The sequence below is a fragment of the Procambarus clarkii genome, chromosome 41, assembly GCF_040958095.1.
Source record: "Procambarus clarkii isolate CNS0578487 chromosome 41, FALCON_Pclarkii_2.0, whole genome shotgun sequence".
NCBI classification, from domain to species: domain Eukaryota; kingdom Metazoa; phylum Arthropoda; class Malacostraca; order Decapoda; family Cambaridae; genus Procambarus; species Procambarus clarkii.
Genome location: NC_091190.1, coordinates 17,088,299 through 17,101,275, shown reverse-complemented (window position 1 = coordinate 17,101,275; position 12,977 = coordinate 17,088,299). Strand labels below are relative to the sequence as shown.

General features: G+C 39.1%; 2 protein-coding genes across 14 annotated transcripts in view; one reads left to right on the top strand and one right to left on the bottom strand.

Moving 5' to 3' along the window:
• The window catches only part of LOC123761078 (uncharacterized), a 47,348-nt gene extending 43,571 nt beyond the window's left edge, over positions 1-3,777 (top strand). For all 11 annotated transcript variants that reach the window (XM_069339423.1, XM_045746996.2, XM_045746999.2 and 8 more), the window contains one exon: positions 131-3,777. In XM_069339423.1, the coding sequence (XP_069195524.1) occupies positions 131-322 (192 nt within the window). In that variant the 3' untranslated portion in view covers positions 323-3,777. The remainder of the gene's footprint in view (positions 1-130) is intronic.
• A 4,802-nt stretch (positions 3,778-8,579) lies between these two features.
• The window catches only part of mib2 (mind bomb 2), a 66,806-nt gene continuing 62,408 nt past the window's right edge, over positions 8,580-12,977 (bottom strand). For all 3 annotated transcript variants that reach the window (XM_045746990.2, XM_045746991.2, XM_045746992.2), the window contains 2 exons: positions 11,978-12,134; positions 8,580-10,871 (listed from right to left, as the gene is read on the bottom strand). In XM_045746990.2, coding sequence (XP_045602946.1) covers positions 10,642-10,871; positions 11,978-12,134 — 387 coding nt within the window. In that variant the 3' untranslated portion in view covers positions 8,580-10,641. The remainder of the gene's footprint in view (positions 10,872-11,977; positions 12,135-12,977) is intronic.

The following is a 12,977-nucleotide window of genomic DNA, read 5'->3' as shown; positions in this document are numbered from 1 at the left end:
AAACTCTCAGAACCCCCTCCAGGCACCTTGAAGAAGGCTAAAAGTGTATATTGTAATATGTTCTTTTCTTCATTTATATCAATGAGGTAATGAAAATTTTATTTATACTAATTTTTGTATTCCTTTTTAGTTTATATGCCCACTGGAGGAGAGACTGCAAATGTTGTATGTGCTACAGAATGCACCATTGGAGATGACAGTGTATGGCTTCTCCCTGTCTTACTCAACGATCACCACTGCAGCATTTGGTATCCTCCTTGCATTTGCCTCCAAGGTCCTGATTCAGGAATTATCTGGACCAGTTAATCTGAAGACAGGTTGAAGGGTGAATATCTCTCTATCTCTGATACTTTATGAAAACTTAACCATTCTGAAATCTCAGTTATATGAATGAATCACAAATTGATCTCTCATTTTCTAATTATAAGAATGATTATTGTGATTTACTGCATATATCTCTCATCGAGCCTGTTAAGGAGTTATTTTTACTTATTTTAGATTCTAGAGAAAAATTATAATTGTTTTAGACAGTTTTGTTAATATATATAGATTTTAACCAAAGTTTTATCTATATAAATTTAATATAACCTTTTCCAAATGAATGGATTTGTATTTCTATAAGGCCTATACAGCGAGATCTCAATTTAATGAATTCCTGAACGTGTTCAGCGGAACAAACAAACATTGCCTTCAGTGAGGGTTGCTTACCACAGCTGCCACTGAACCTAGACATTGCTGTGTTAACATCCAATTAATCTTATTGTACAGTGCTTAAAATCTTTTAAGCAAGACATTTTTTAAAAATTATATTATCCAATAATAATGAAATATACTCAAAATGGCCAAAATTTAATCTATTATGGCACCATGAGTTATTGAGGACCATTTAAGTCTAAATGTTAATTTTTACACATTTGATTAATAACCTTTAGTATTTTTAAGTTATCACATTATCTGCACTGTAATTTCCTATTTTATTAGCAAAATATCTTACAGTAGCAACCAAGGTGGTAAGTAAAAGTGGATATATCCATTAGGCAGAACATTTCTATGACAAGTAATTGTTAAACTCTACTGCCATAATGTGATAGTTGCTGTGTGGCGGGAGGTGAGGTAGCCACGACTGTCTCACGGGGTGCAAAGACATGCTACAAAATGTCTTCTGGAACTTAAGAACACAAATTATGAGAAGAGGAGGAGACATTAAACCTATCAAGACTGGAAGAAGGGGGCGGATATGATCACTATGTACAAAATAATAACGAATTGACAAAACGGATAGGAATTTTTAAAATCTGAAACTTTCATAAACAAGATGCCATAGATTCAAGGTAAGGAAACAGAAGTGCAGAAACATACCAAAATTCTCTTTTACAAAGTGTCAGATAGATTGAACTATTATTAATGAACTATAACCCAGTCATTCAAGTGGTTGGATGCCATTCCTTCACCCCATCCTGTCCTAACATCCTGCCCTCGTATCCCATCCAAGTGCTATATAGTCATAATGGCCGAGTGCTTTCTCCCGATAATTACCTTACCTTCGTCCCTGTCCTTTTCACCCACCTCTACTTTCTTGCCTCTCCTCTATGCTGAATCTATTGACAAGACCAACATGGCCCATTGGCACACGAGGCAAGCAGAATGAAATATCTCCATCACTTTCCAAAGGAGTGTGAGCATCTTGGGATTGCCCAGAGAGCTCCACAAGGACCCAAACCTAGATGATCATTGGTAAGTGCAAATGTGCCTTATAGTCTTCCACGATAAGAGCCTCAGAAAGCACAGGCAAGGCAAGTGGCAGCTCATGAAACTATCACTGCACTCACAGGGAAAGGAAGAGGAGGCACAGACTTAGTTCAGGTGGAGGGTGGAGATGACACACACGCCTCTAATTCCAGGTCCCTAAACACCATAGAATCCGACTGCAGGGCATCCAACTGATTGCAATATCACAAACGATAAACCTAATTCTTAAAGCAGCATTTGCCTGAAAAGCTTCTTCATTAGAGGCTGAATTAGTCAGTGCAGAAACCGGCCAGGAATAAACCACACAAGACAAAGGGTTGAAAGAGTCACTGACCCCGGGCAGCATGACAGAGGCAGAAATAATAATCGTCGTCTGATAGCAAAGACAGTGAACATCATTCAAACTTGCACATCATAAGTGCAGGCTCTGCGGGCTGATCCAACCATGCCACAGACCTGCGAGGGAATTACCAAGGCATCAGTCTTCTGGCAAGCAGCCTCAATGCCAGGATATCAGGATGTCCAGGCATCGAGGCTGCTTGCCAGAAAACTGACACCAAGAACAGTCAAGACAACCAGGCTATGACTGGTGCCTGCGGCATGTCATATAAACAAACACACACGAGCTCTAGCATAACCAACAGAATGTTTGGGCCCTAGACTGGGGCAGAGTCAAAGACTTGTGAATAGCCCTAAACAAGACTTGGTATCATGGTGAGGGGAGTTAAGACAGCTGCTATGGGCTGCTTCCTGGGGGTGTGTAACAAAAAGTGGCCGTAACAAAAGTCCCCACGGCCCTGGTCGAGAACCGGGCCGCGGAGACGCTAAGCCCCGAAATCATCTCAAGATAACCACAAGATAACCATCCCTCCAGTTGTCTATAAAACTTCTGATTTTCTGGATGCTTTTCCGGTGTGTTGGCAAATTGTTACTCTCACTCTCTGCACCCATGTGAGGGAACCACATTTTGTCTCTGGTAGACCAAACTGAACTTCCAGGTCTGATTTGACCATTTGCATAAAGCAATTGCAGCAAAAACAATTTTATGGAGCCACTGAGGGCTCCTTTCCCCAATAAAACATTTATATATACTTTTCATCATTTGGCAGATCTGATAAGTAAAAGTGGACTACTAATTTTACAGTTACTGATTATTAAAACCACATATAATCATTATAATGATAAAATATTCAATCATAAATGATTACAGTTATCAATACTCATAGATAAACATTATACTATATTTTATTAAAGTGATATACAGAAGAACCTCGGTACTCAAACGGCTCTCGACTCAAACAATTCGGCACTCGAATAATATATTTGTGCCCATAGTCGACAGTGCTCGAATGGCCTTCTGGAACCAATTAAGTTTGAGTACCGACGTTCGACAGTACTGTAGTCATCTTTGATAGTGGTTTTTAGTTATTTATATTCATTAGAGATAATCACTATATATAATGCTTATAATCATTATATATATATATATGGGTAATGGTTGGCTTTAAGTAGGCATGGATCTTTAATTATATAAATTAATGATTATTGATAAGCATCAGTATTAATTACACAAAGCTTTATGTACAGTAATTGACAGAATCTTTAGTGTTATTTAATGGGCTTTGAATTGCTTGCTTGCTTGAGTGAGTGTGAGTGAATATTATTTCCCAGTACGGTATTGTGATATATGCTGGCATAGAAGACGCAGAATTCCTTCCTCAATCACACACAACTGAAATGTATCTAGTTTATAATGGGTTCTATGGGACCCCCTTGAGCTTACTTTGTGCAGCGAGAGAGAGCCTAACATTCTAGGTCCTCACACTTATTGTACACTGTTTAATAGTAATACAGAATACTGTATATACTCTATTGCATAATTTATCTAAGCAGTTATTTACTATTAATTAATCAGATTATATAATTAATATGTATAGTAATCTGTAGAGCTGCTGCAGCAAACCAAAGTTGCCCAAATGTTTGATTTATAAATTTATATATATGACATTTAAATATAGATGTACTGTATATGTGTGTATTATTATTCCTTAGAACAAGGCTAGCAAAGAAAAGTGACAAACATTAAGACCAAATGAACATGCAGCAGAAGGGGAAAATATAAAAATCAAATGCCATGGTTGAAAAATATTAAGGAATAAAACCTATGAATGAGAGCTGTATCTTATGTAGCTTCAAAGAAAGCATTGAATGCTGCCACTCAAAATTAGATAAGACAAAAGAAATACACAAATGGCAAAGTATTAAAATTAGGTTTTTAAGCCATTTTATGCATATAGAAGTGGGGTAGGGTTCATTTTCTATAATCATTGTGCCTCTGACATTTTCCATTACATTTAATAAATACCAAATTGTTAAAAAAATTAAAAAAAATGGCCTGTATTAAATCATGAAATGCCTCTTTCTAGGGATAGAGAGGGGGGGGGGGGGTTAATAAAAGCTTAAAGGAGACCAGAAGCCAAAACCTGGCCCACACTCACAGAAGTGCAAGAAAAGATTCTAAATCACCCTCACCAAAGAAATGCCCAGAAAAATAGACATATGCAAAGTTTACTGAAGGTAAGCAACAAAGCTGCAAATGATTCACAAATGATCTACACAGTAGTTAGGTCATGGTCCCTCTAGTTACCACTGGCTGCCACCAAGTGAGAGCACCATGAGGGCTCCCAGTGCACCATGGTAACTACCATCAGTCTCAAGTTTAAGAAAAGGCCATCTGACATACCTGGTGGTGAGGTTCCTGGGAGCCTCCCAACCCAAAACAGGCTTTTCGTGAAAGTCAGTGCCGGTTTTCTGGAAAGGCCAAACAGTGGCTCCCTGTTGCTAGCCACAGAGAATAGAAGAAAGGGGCTCACTGGGAGGAGGGAGGAAGGGAAGGGAACTATCAGGGGAAAGCACCACGCCATTACGACTATATAGTACTTGGAAAGGGTCAGGATAAGGATTAGGAATGGGACGGTGGAAAGTAGAGATCATTCCCCCAAGGAAAAAGACAGAACTGGAAACCCATCCTATGACAACCAAGAACACTGACCGGTTAACATGCTGCTAGAACCATATTAGGCCTCCAAAAACCCCTGAGCTCATGTCTGTTCAAGACACATTACAACAAAGAGTAGATAAAGCTGCAAACTTTCAAACAGCCTGAGGAGATACCTCAGGCTGGCTAGACTTGACACTGTAGATGACCTGAGACAAACAAGCCTTGGAACAGTGAACAAAAGAGACAGGATCAACAAAGCATCCCCTGAAGAAACTCAAATTGCATGCAGGTAGCATGAAACAGCTGCCACCAGACATAACAATCGTCTCATTCTTCATCAGAAATGAAAGAGAAGGTAGCAAATGAAGAAACCACCCACCAGAGCCAAAAAGCAAAATCCGCACTTCCAAATAAGAGTATGAAACTTCCCAACCCTACAACTAATGATGGTCAACAAAAACAGCCTTGTAAAATGTACCAAGGACTGAAATGGCAAAAGAGAACCGAGTAGACGTCTAAAAAACCAGTATCTTGTAGAGAAACAAGGTGGCCCAAGAGAAGAATGAGCAGGCCGGAGGTGGAAAGAACTCAAGACAAATAACAATAGGGCACCAAAGAAGTACCAATTCCAAAAGCCAACAAATAACCAGGACAAAAAAAAAAAAAGGGATAGGGCCACCGAAACAGACGACTAATGATAGACATCAAGAGAAAGAGCCCCAAAGACACCTCATACAGTACTACCACTGCAGTGAAAGATGCAGATGGGAGACAGAGCTCAGTCACCTGGGCACAACACAAAGGCAAAAAACCAGCATCACAAACTCCACACAATAAGATCGGAAGAGAACCTCAAACTAGCGAGGAACATCTCTGGACCGGTGTGCTGAAAGAGAAGCAATAGCAGAAAGATGCCTGGGTTCTGACAAAGAGCCAGAAGGCAGGAAACTAAGATTCAGCCAGCCATCAAGGAGTCAGAAGAATCACTGTGTAAGTTTCTAGTCTGGACCAAACCTAATGCAACAGATGAATCAGACGATAAGAGTAGAAGAACCCCACTTTGACCAGTCCTGCTGTAAGGCATCTACTGTGCAAGCCTCGCAATCAGAGAATGGGGACCACCTAAAATGAAAGCTGCTGGTTCCAAACCAATGCAAAGAGGTCCACCTCAGGGTAATTGAATGCCTCACAAACCCAGTTTAATATTGCATTCTTGACAATCCACTCCATGAAAATGGGAAAGACCATCCACAACAATGTTGGACACACCTACATGTGAATCACACAGAGAACCAAAGCCAGAGAATCCAGATAATGAGCTATGCACAGAATCCAGCTCCAAAGATGAAAGGACCAAAACAAATCATTGCACTTCAGATAGTGCAGCCAGAATGGAGCCCAAAGGGAGACAGACCCTGCTGAAAGGTCTGCCACATCAATGCAAACTTGTGAACATGTGCACCTGAAGGAGGAAACCTGTCCAATGACACGAGAGGCCTGGTAAGCACTGGTCACAAAACCCCAGCCCAAGGCTGAGGAGTCTACATACACATTGAGCGACAGAAGGAAACCGGTGAATCAAAAGCTCGTGAAGAGCAAACACCTCTCACCCGATGGTCTTGGCAGTGGCAAATTGGGCAAAACCAAAGAAACCAGATCAATGCTTGGAGTCACACCCTACCCAGGGAAAATATCATGCAGGCAAAGTTCAGGCTCCCATACAACCACTCAACCAACTGATGGGGTAATCAGTTCCCTCTACAACCAGGAACCTAAATCTCATGCTAGGAAAGAACTAGATCCCTGGCTTGTAGACATGCAGACTGGCTGGGAACCTAAATCAGCCAGTCATAGATGTAGGCAAAGATACGATCTTCCAAAAGTTGTATCCTGCTCTAACCCTTGGTAAAGATCTGAAGAGCCAGATTCAAGCCAAAAGGAAGACTGGAAAAGCTGTAAGCACAATGCCTCACCACAAACCCTAACCAGTCCCTGAACCTTGGATGAACTGAGGCATGTCAGTATGTATCCCAGAGATCCAAACACACCATCCAGGAATTCACCTGTAAAACCAGGCAGTGTAAGGAGCAGGCATGTATGCAACCCTACTTCCTTCTTATAGTTCATGTATGCAATTTAATATTAGGAAACACAAACCTTGTGTTAAATGTAATGAAATGGCTTTTTCTGGTCGAGCCCCAGTGGCTCCCTGCAGCTATCTCATTAAGATAGTTTCCCACTACAGGGTCACATCAGTCATAGAAATCCTTTTGGCATAACAGGCCAGAGCCATAACCTGGCTTCCCCCTCACAAGAGGCACAGACAGCATGCAGTATCAACCATACTTGGGAAGGCATCCAGAAAGTAGTGAAACTTTACAGACAACTTCAAGTTTATGATTACATCCAATCATAAAATCTGAAGCACTGAAATGGCCTTACGACTCCACAAATTATGTAAACAAAACAAGTAAATTACTATTAGCAATTAGTATTGATAACCGCCACTAGGTTGCCTGGAGCCCCGGACAATAGCTGACTCCAAGGCCAACACAGAGCTGAAACACCACGAGATGATGAACCTGGTAAGGAGGGAGCCACCAGGGCTCTACTAGAAAGAGACATTTCATTACATCCAAAGCTGGTTTTATCGGAGAAGACCCTTGGTGGCTCCCAGATGCTAAGCACCCATAGTGAAACAGAAAAATAAGAGACTTACCTGGTAAGAGAGATGGCAGAGATTAGATTGAAGAATGAGCCCTAGGTGCTAAACCAGTTTTAACTGTAATGGAATGCCTCTTTCTGGTTAGGCCTCAGTGACTCCCTGTAACTAGCCATACTGAGATGGCTCCACATGTGAGTCACATCAGCTTGAGAAGTCCATAATAGCCTACTAGAGACCAGAGCCAGAACCTGGGCCACTCACAGAGGCATGGGAGTAGAGGATCATACAGTCAACCTCACCAAGGAGACATCCAAAAAGGAAGCAAAGAAAATAGACAACTTGCAAGATTCACAGAAAAGAAATGCAGCAGCAAATGACTGCAAACAATCCACTCAGCAGTCAGTTCCCTGGTCTCTCCCAGCCTACAAGGAGCATCTGTTTGTTGTCCTGGATTCTAGACTGAGGAATGTCGACATGGGAAGCCAGCAGTTCCTGGTGCTGTTGTCACCTATTGGTGATCAACTGTAACTAGGAGGGTTCAAACTGACTACTGGATAAACTGTATGCAGTTTGTTCCCAGAATGTCTCAAATCTAGGTTGGGATTTTGTGCCCTGTGGTGGTCGGGTTCATACTTTCTTATCCACTGCAATGGATGCAATTTGCTTCTTTGTGGTGGGGCCCTTCAAGAAGTTCCTATTCCTCCAGGCTCTGTTCTCTAGTCCCATTCCAATGGTTCCTGGTGTTTCTTTTGCTGTGCTGCTGGGGAAGCAAGGATGGAGGGCTTCGCTCTTTCCCTCTGTGGGACTGGTCTCCATATAGCTCAGCATTTTAGTGCTCCAAGTGGTTCCCATGGAGGATGTGTCCCAAGTTTTCTCACACATACCCTTTCCATGGGATACACCATTAATGATGCCTCCTTCCATTTTCCTTATGAGGTACAGTATACAGTCAGCACAAGATGGACCTCTTCACATCAATGTGAAACTGGCTCTGCCTCTTTTCCCAGTCTGGCCTTGTGACATTCCGGGCTGCTTCGTCCTCCTCTCCCTTTCAATACTTGTCCACCAGTGCTTCTTACAAACAAGTTACCATCATTTGTAAGGAGTGCTGATGGCTATTTTGTCAAGTTAAAACACAGTTCTAAGGTAAAAACATTATCTATATCGAGTTTTAATATTTATTTAAATAAAATCAAATTACTGAGCTTATCTGAAACTAGTTGTAGTACAGTTTTTATTGTGAAGTCTTCCTTGTGTCTTAATTAGAACATATATTTGCACTTTATAGAATTACAGAAAAATCTACATTTCTAGACATTAACAATACTGTTTATTGGCTATAATAACAGCACCAGAATAGCACTGAGTAGCAACTTAGTACATTGGCATTCAAACTTTCCTTATTTTATGTATGAATATTGTTAAAATTCTCAAAGAGAAATGGTCCTAAATTTTTTATGTTTTTGTGTACAGTTTCTAAAAAGCCTCTGAACGAATTATAAAAATAACGTTTTAAAATTTATCAGCACAGTATCTGCATTTCGACGGGAGCTTAGGCTTACTTGCTAACTTCCTTTTAAAAATACCACTCTGCTTACTGCAATATGACAGTTATATTTAACATTTTTAAAATAAAGCTCTAGATTTTGATTTGAAAAATGTATATAATAAAAACTATAAAGATTCCCATAACCGTAAATTTCATATGACGGGAGTTGCAAAATTTTATTCTTTGGTGTCTTAGGTTTCATTGATATAAAAAGTAAAAGGATACAGCAAAATAAGTGTGCACGGATGACTACTATAGAGAAGTGGAAGGTCTTGTGCCTGCTGCTATAAACACGTTTTTACCACTCCCAGTTCTTCTCCCATTCGAGCATGATTGACAAACTCAAAAGTCATTTGTTATGGTGGCAATATTTTTGCACACTCTACAGCATGAATGTACAGAATAAACAGGTGTGCAACACTTCTAAATTTCAACGTCATCGTTCTTGATAAAGAAATAAGGTGTTGGTGAGAAGATAGGGATTAAGCAATGAGTGGCTGCTTGCTCTCACTATAACAAATTCTAAGACACTAATTTCTCACTTAACAAAATTAGTAAATTTTTGACAAATGATAAGAATTTTAAGTGTGTAGCATATTTTGCTGATCTTAACACACACATGAAATAGTATTTGTATAATATTTATTCTCGTACAAGAAATACAGTATAGGCCTTATTTATCTAATCCACCCTGACTCACATAATTTCACTAAATAACTTGCAGATTGTGCAGCTAATATTTATTTTAATTAAAAAAAAAATGTATATTGAGTCAATCATATTCAGTAATAAAAAAAAATACACAGCACTCATCCATCCAATAAATTATAAATATTGAATTCCTCAGAACCAAACCTAAATATTGTGATGAAAATTAAAAGCATCTGTAGCCTAAGCCTTAGTCAGAGAGTGCACAGAAATATTTAGGAAAGTATAGGAATTTCTACTTACCAATGCCCTGAGGTTTTTAAAATCATTACCACATAAAATTATTGTTAAAATATTTTGCCACAGATGGTAAAACTTTAAAAAGTGTCATGGATATTTTTCAGATCGCTCATTGTTTTTCCAAGGATGAATATAAAGACAAAAATGATATACTTCACACAAAACACAGTTTCAACACAGGAAATGAACACCCTTCTCTTGACAAGGTAAATATTTACATACAGGGTACTGCCCATTATGGTCTTACAAGGTACTGACAAGAAATGGTTTCTATGTTACCTACTCTTAATATCACCAATGTTCTCCATATCTTTCCACTAAAAATCACTGTCCAAATTTTAAGCACATATGTTACTAATAACACAAACATATTACTCATAAAAGATACCTGATATGGTGTCTGTTTAGTGCTCTTTTTTTTTTTTATCATGAATAATGTCATCTCATTTTCACAAGTTATTTTAGCACCACGGCACCATGCTTCATACTCACCGGTATATGTAATGCCTTCCCATATTTCATATTATACAAAAATGAGATAAAAGTTTGAATTAAACAGCAGCTATGTTCTAAGGCAGTATATAACGGCCTGGTCCAAAGTGCACATTACAAAAAGCACTGCACTACCCACCGATTACTTTTTTACGAGACGAGTTCCAATCATATCCCATTTCATTTCACTGTGTAAATAATGAAAATGCATAATCTCAATAATCCATACGACCTAAATTAATAGAGATTAATTTTCTTGGATATTGGTTTACGACACATGTGGCACGTTTTGAGAGTATGGGCGCATACAACACAAGCACCGTGACCACACAAAAATGCAACATTACGTCGACGTTCCATACAGATACTGCAGCAATGAGCTTCCTCTATCTCTGCAATCTTGGTTTCCAAATACCTCAATCTCTCAGCTGAAGGTTGTCTAGACTTGCTTGAAATTGTCCTTCCATCTGAAATTTGTATATTTTTAGACCCAATTACCAGCCAAAAAAAAAAAAAAAATAATAGACATAATTGAAACTTGTAAAAGAAATTAAATTTTATTTACTGGATTAACTGGGACCAAATAATTAAATACTGACAGTTTTCCAGTGTGGAAATAAAATGATTTTTTTTTTTTTTTGAGTTTTCTTATTCATTTTGTCACTGAGTATACAATAATACAATAGTTTGTAAATATTTAACTATTCCTCATTTATTGTTTGTCATAAATAAATAAATAAAAATATGAATTGATTGATACACAGGAATGTAACTATCATGGAGAGATGTGGAGTACACAAATCATTAAACCACAAAATTAAGAAGAGCATACTAATTAGGATTTGGCCATGTTGAACGAATAGATAATGGTAGGCTGGAAAGAGAGCGTACTAAAGGTGACTTTGACAATGGGAGACTAAAGTACGAAAAGAAGGGGGGGGGGGGGGGGGAAGACACAGGATTAAGTGCACAAGAAAGCAGGGTGTGAGCATAGACAATGTGCAGCATATGGCAGGGAACAAGGATGCCTGCAAGTTCCCTATGAAAGTGATGAGGAATAGAGTTATGTCCCTATGAAAGTGAGGAATAGAGTTATGTAATGAGTTCACTTTTCTCCCGCACCCATACACTCATTCACGGGTGCACTCTGAAAATAAGAGTGTATGTATCCCATGTAAATGTAAGTTTTCTTATGCAGATCCCACCATATAAATCCAATACATTCAATTATCATATTAAGTAACTAAAATAAATTATTCACCCCTAGTCACACACTGTGAAATAAAGCAACTGAAGAGTTACAAATTATGCTCATGGCCGAGATTCCTTAACAAGGCCAACCTGTTCTATCACAGTACAGCACACGGATCAATGCACGGACCAGTGCATGGACCAGTACATGGACCACACGTACAGTACTTAAAAATTAATCCATGTAAGAGTCTGAATTATATACCACAGCTCAAGTGTGACGGGAAGATACATCATTTAGTTGGATATTTGCGAGATTTGGCGTATTACTTTCTTTGTTCAGTTATAAATGTTGAAGTAAATATAAATATATAAAACTTACCTTTTGTTAGTTTTGAGACTACAACAGAGTGACACTGGAAGCATTTTTTGACTCTACTGGAGCAGTCTTCACAGGTGACGCAATGTCCGCAGGGTTGGAAAATTATATTTGAGGGACATTCTAAACAGATCGAACAATCAACGGTACTTTCTTCAGCCTGAAATCCAAATAGTATACAGTATAAAGTACAGTATTATTATTAATATTATTATTATTATTATTATTATCATTATTGAGAAAATTTGTTGGAGCCGTGATGAGGGTTCGAACCTATGCACTGGATGTTCCCAGGCACACACTCAAGACAACTAGGCCACGACATGGTACAAGGATTGCAACCTGGGGTACTACTGCACCCTCTAGGATTCCTGAGGCTTCCACTGAAGCCAAATCAGATTCACACAATCCGCCATGAACTCTGGCTCTGTCATCTAGTAATGTTCTATGTCTGACGATGCTCTTTCAAGAAGTAGGAGTACCCAAATGAGCCACAGGCATATTAGAAAGAACTTTTTCAGTGTCAGAATAGTTAACAAATGGAATGCATTGGGCAGTGATGTGGTGGAGGCTGACTCCATACACAGTTTCAAATGTAGAGCTCAAATGTTTCAAATGAAAGAGCTCAATAATGTTAGGAACCTGTACACCAGTTAATTGACAGTCGAGAGGCGGGATCAAAATAGCTGAAGCTCAACCCTGCACAAGCACAACTAGGCTGGTACAAAAAGCGAGTGCAAGCAGCCAAATGAGCTGCTCCAGGAAGGTGTTTTTTATACTCGCTCAGAGCCATAGTCTTGAGCTATCCCAGTCAACTGTTCCTTTAACTCTCACCCAGCTCAAATTGCCCTGCAGTAATTGGCCACATGGTTCCAATCACCTCGGGGTGTTTTTCCACTTTAATAGTCTTTCTTTATGTTTTATAAATAACAGCAAAGGTACCTTTTACACTTATGTGATAAGACAATTTTGTTTTAACTTAACTGGCTTCCAACAATAATAC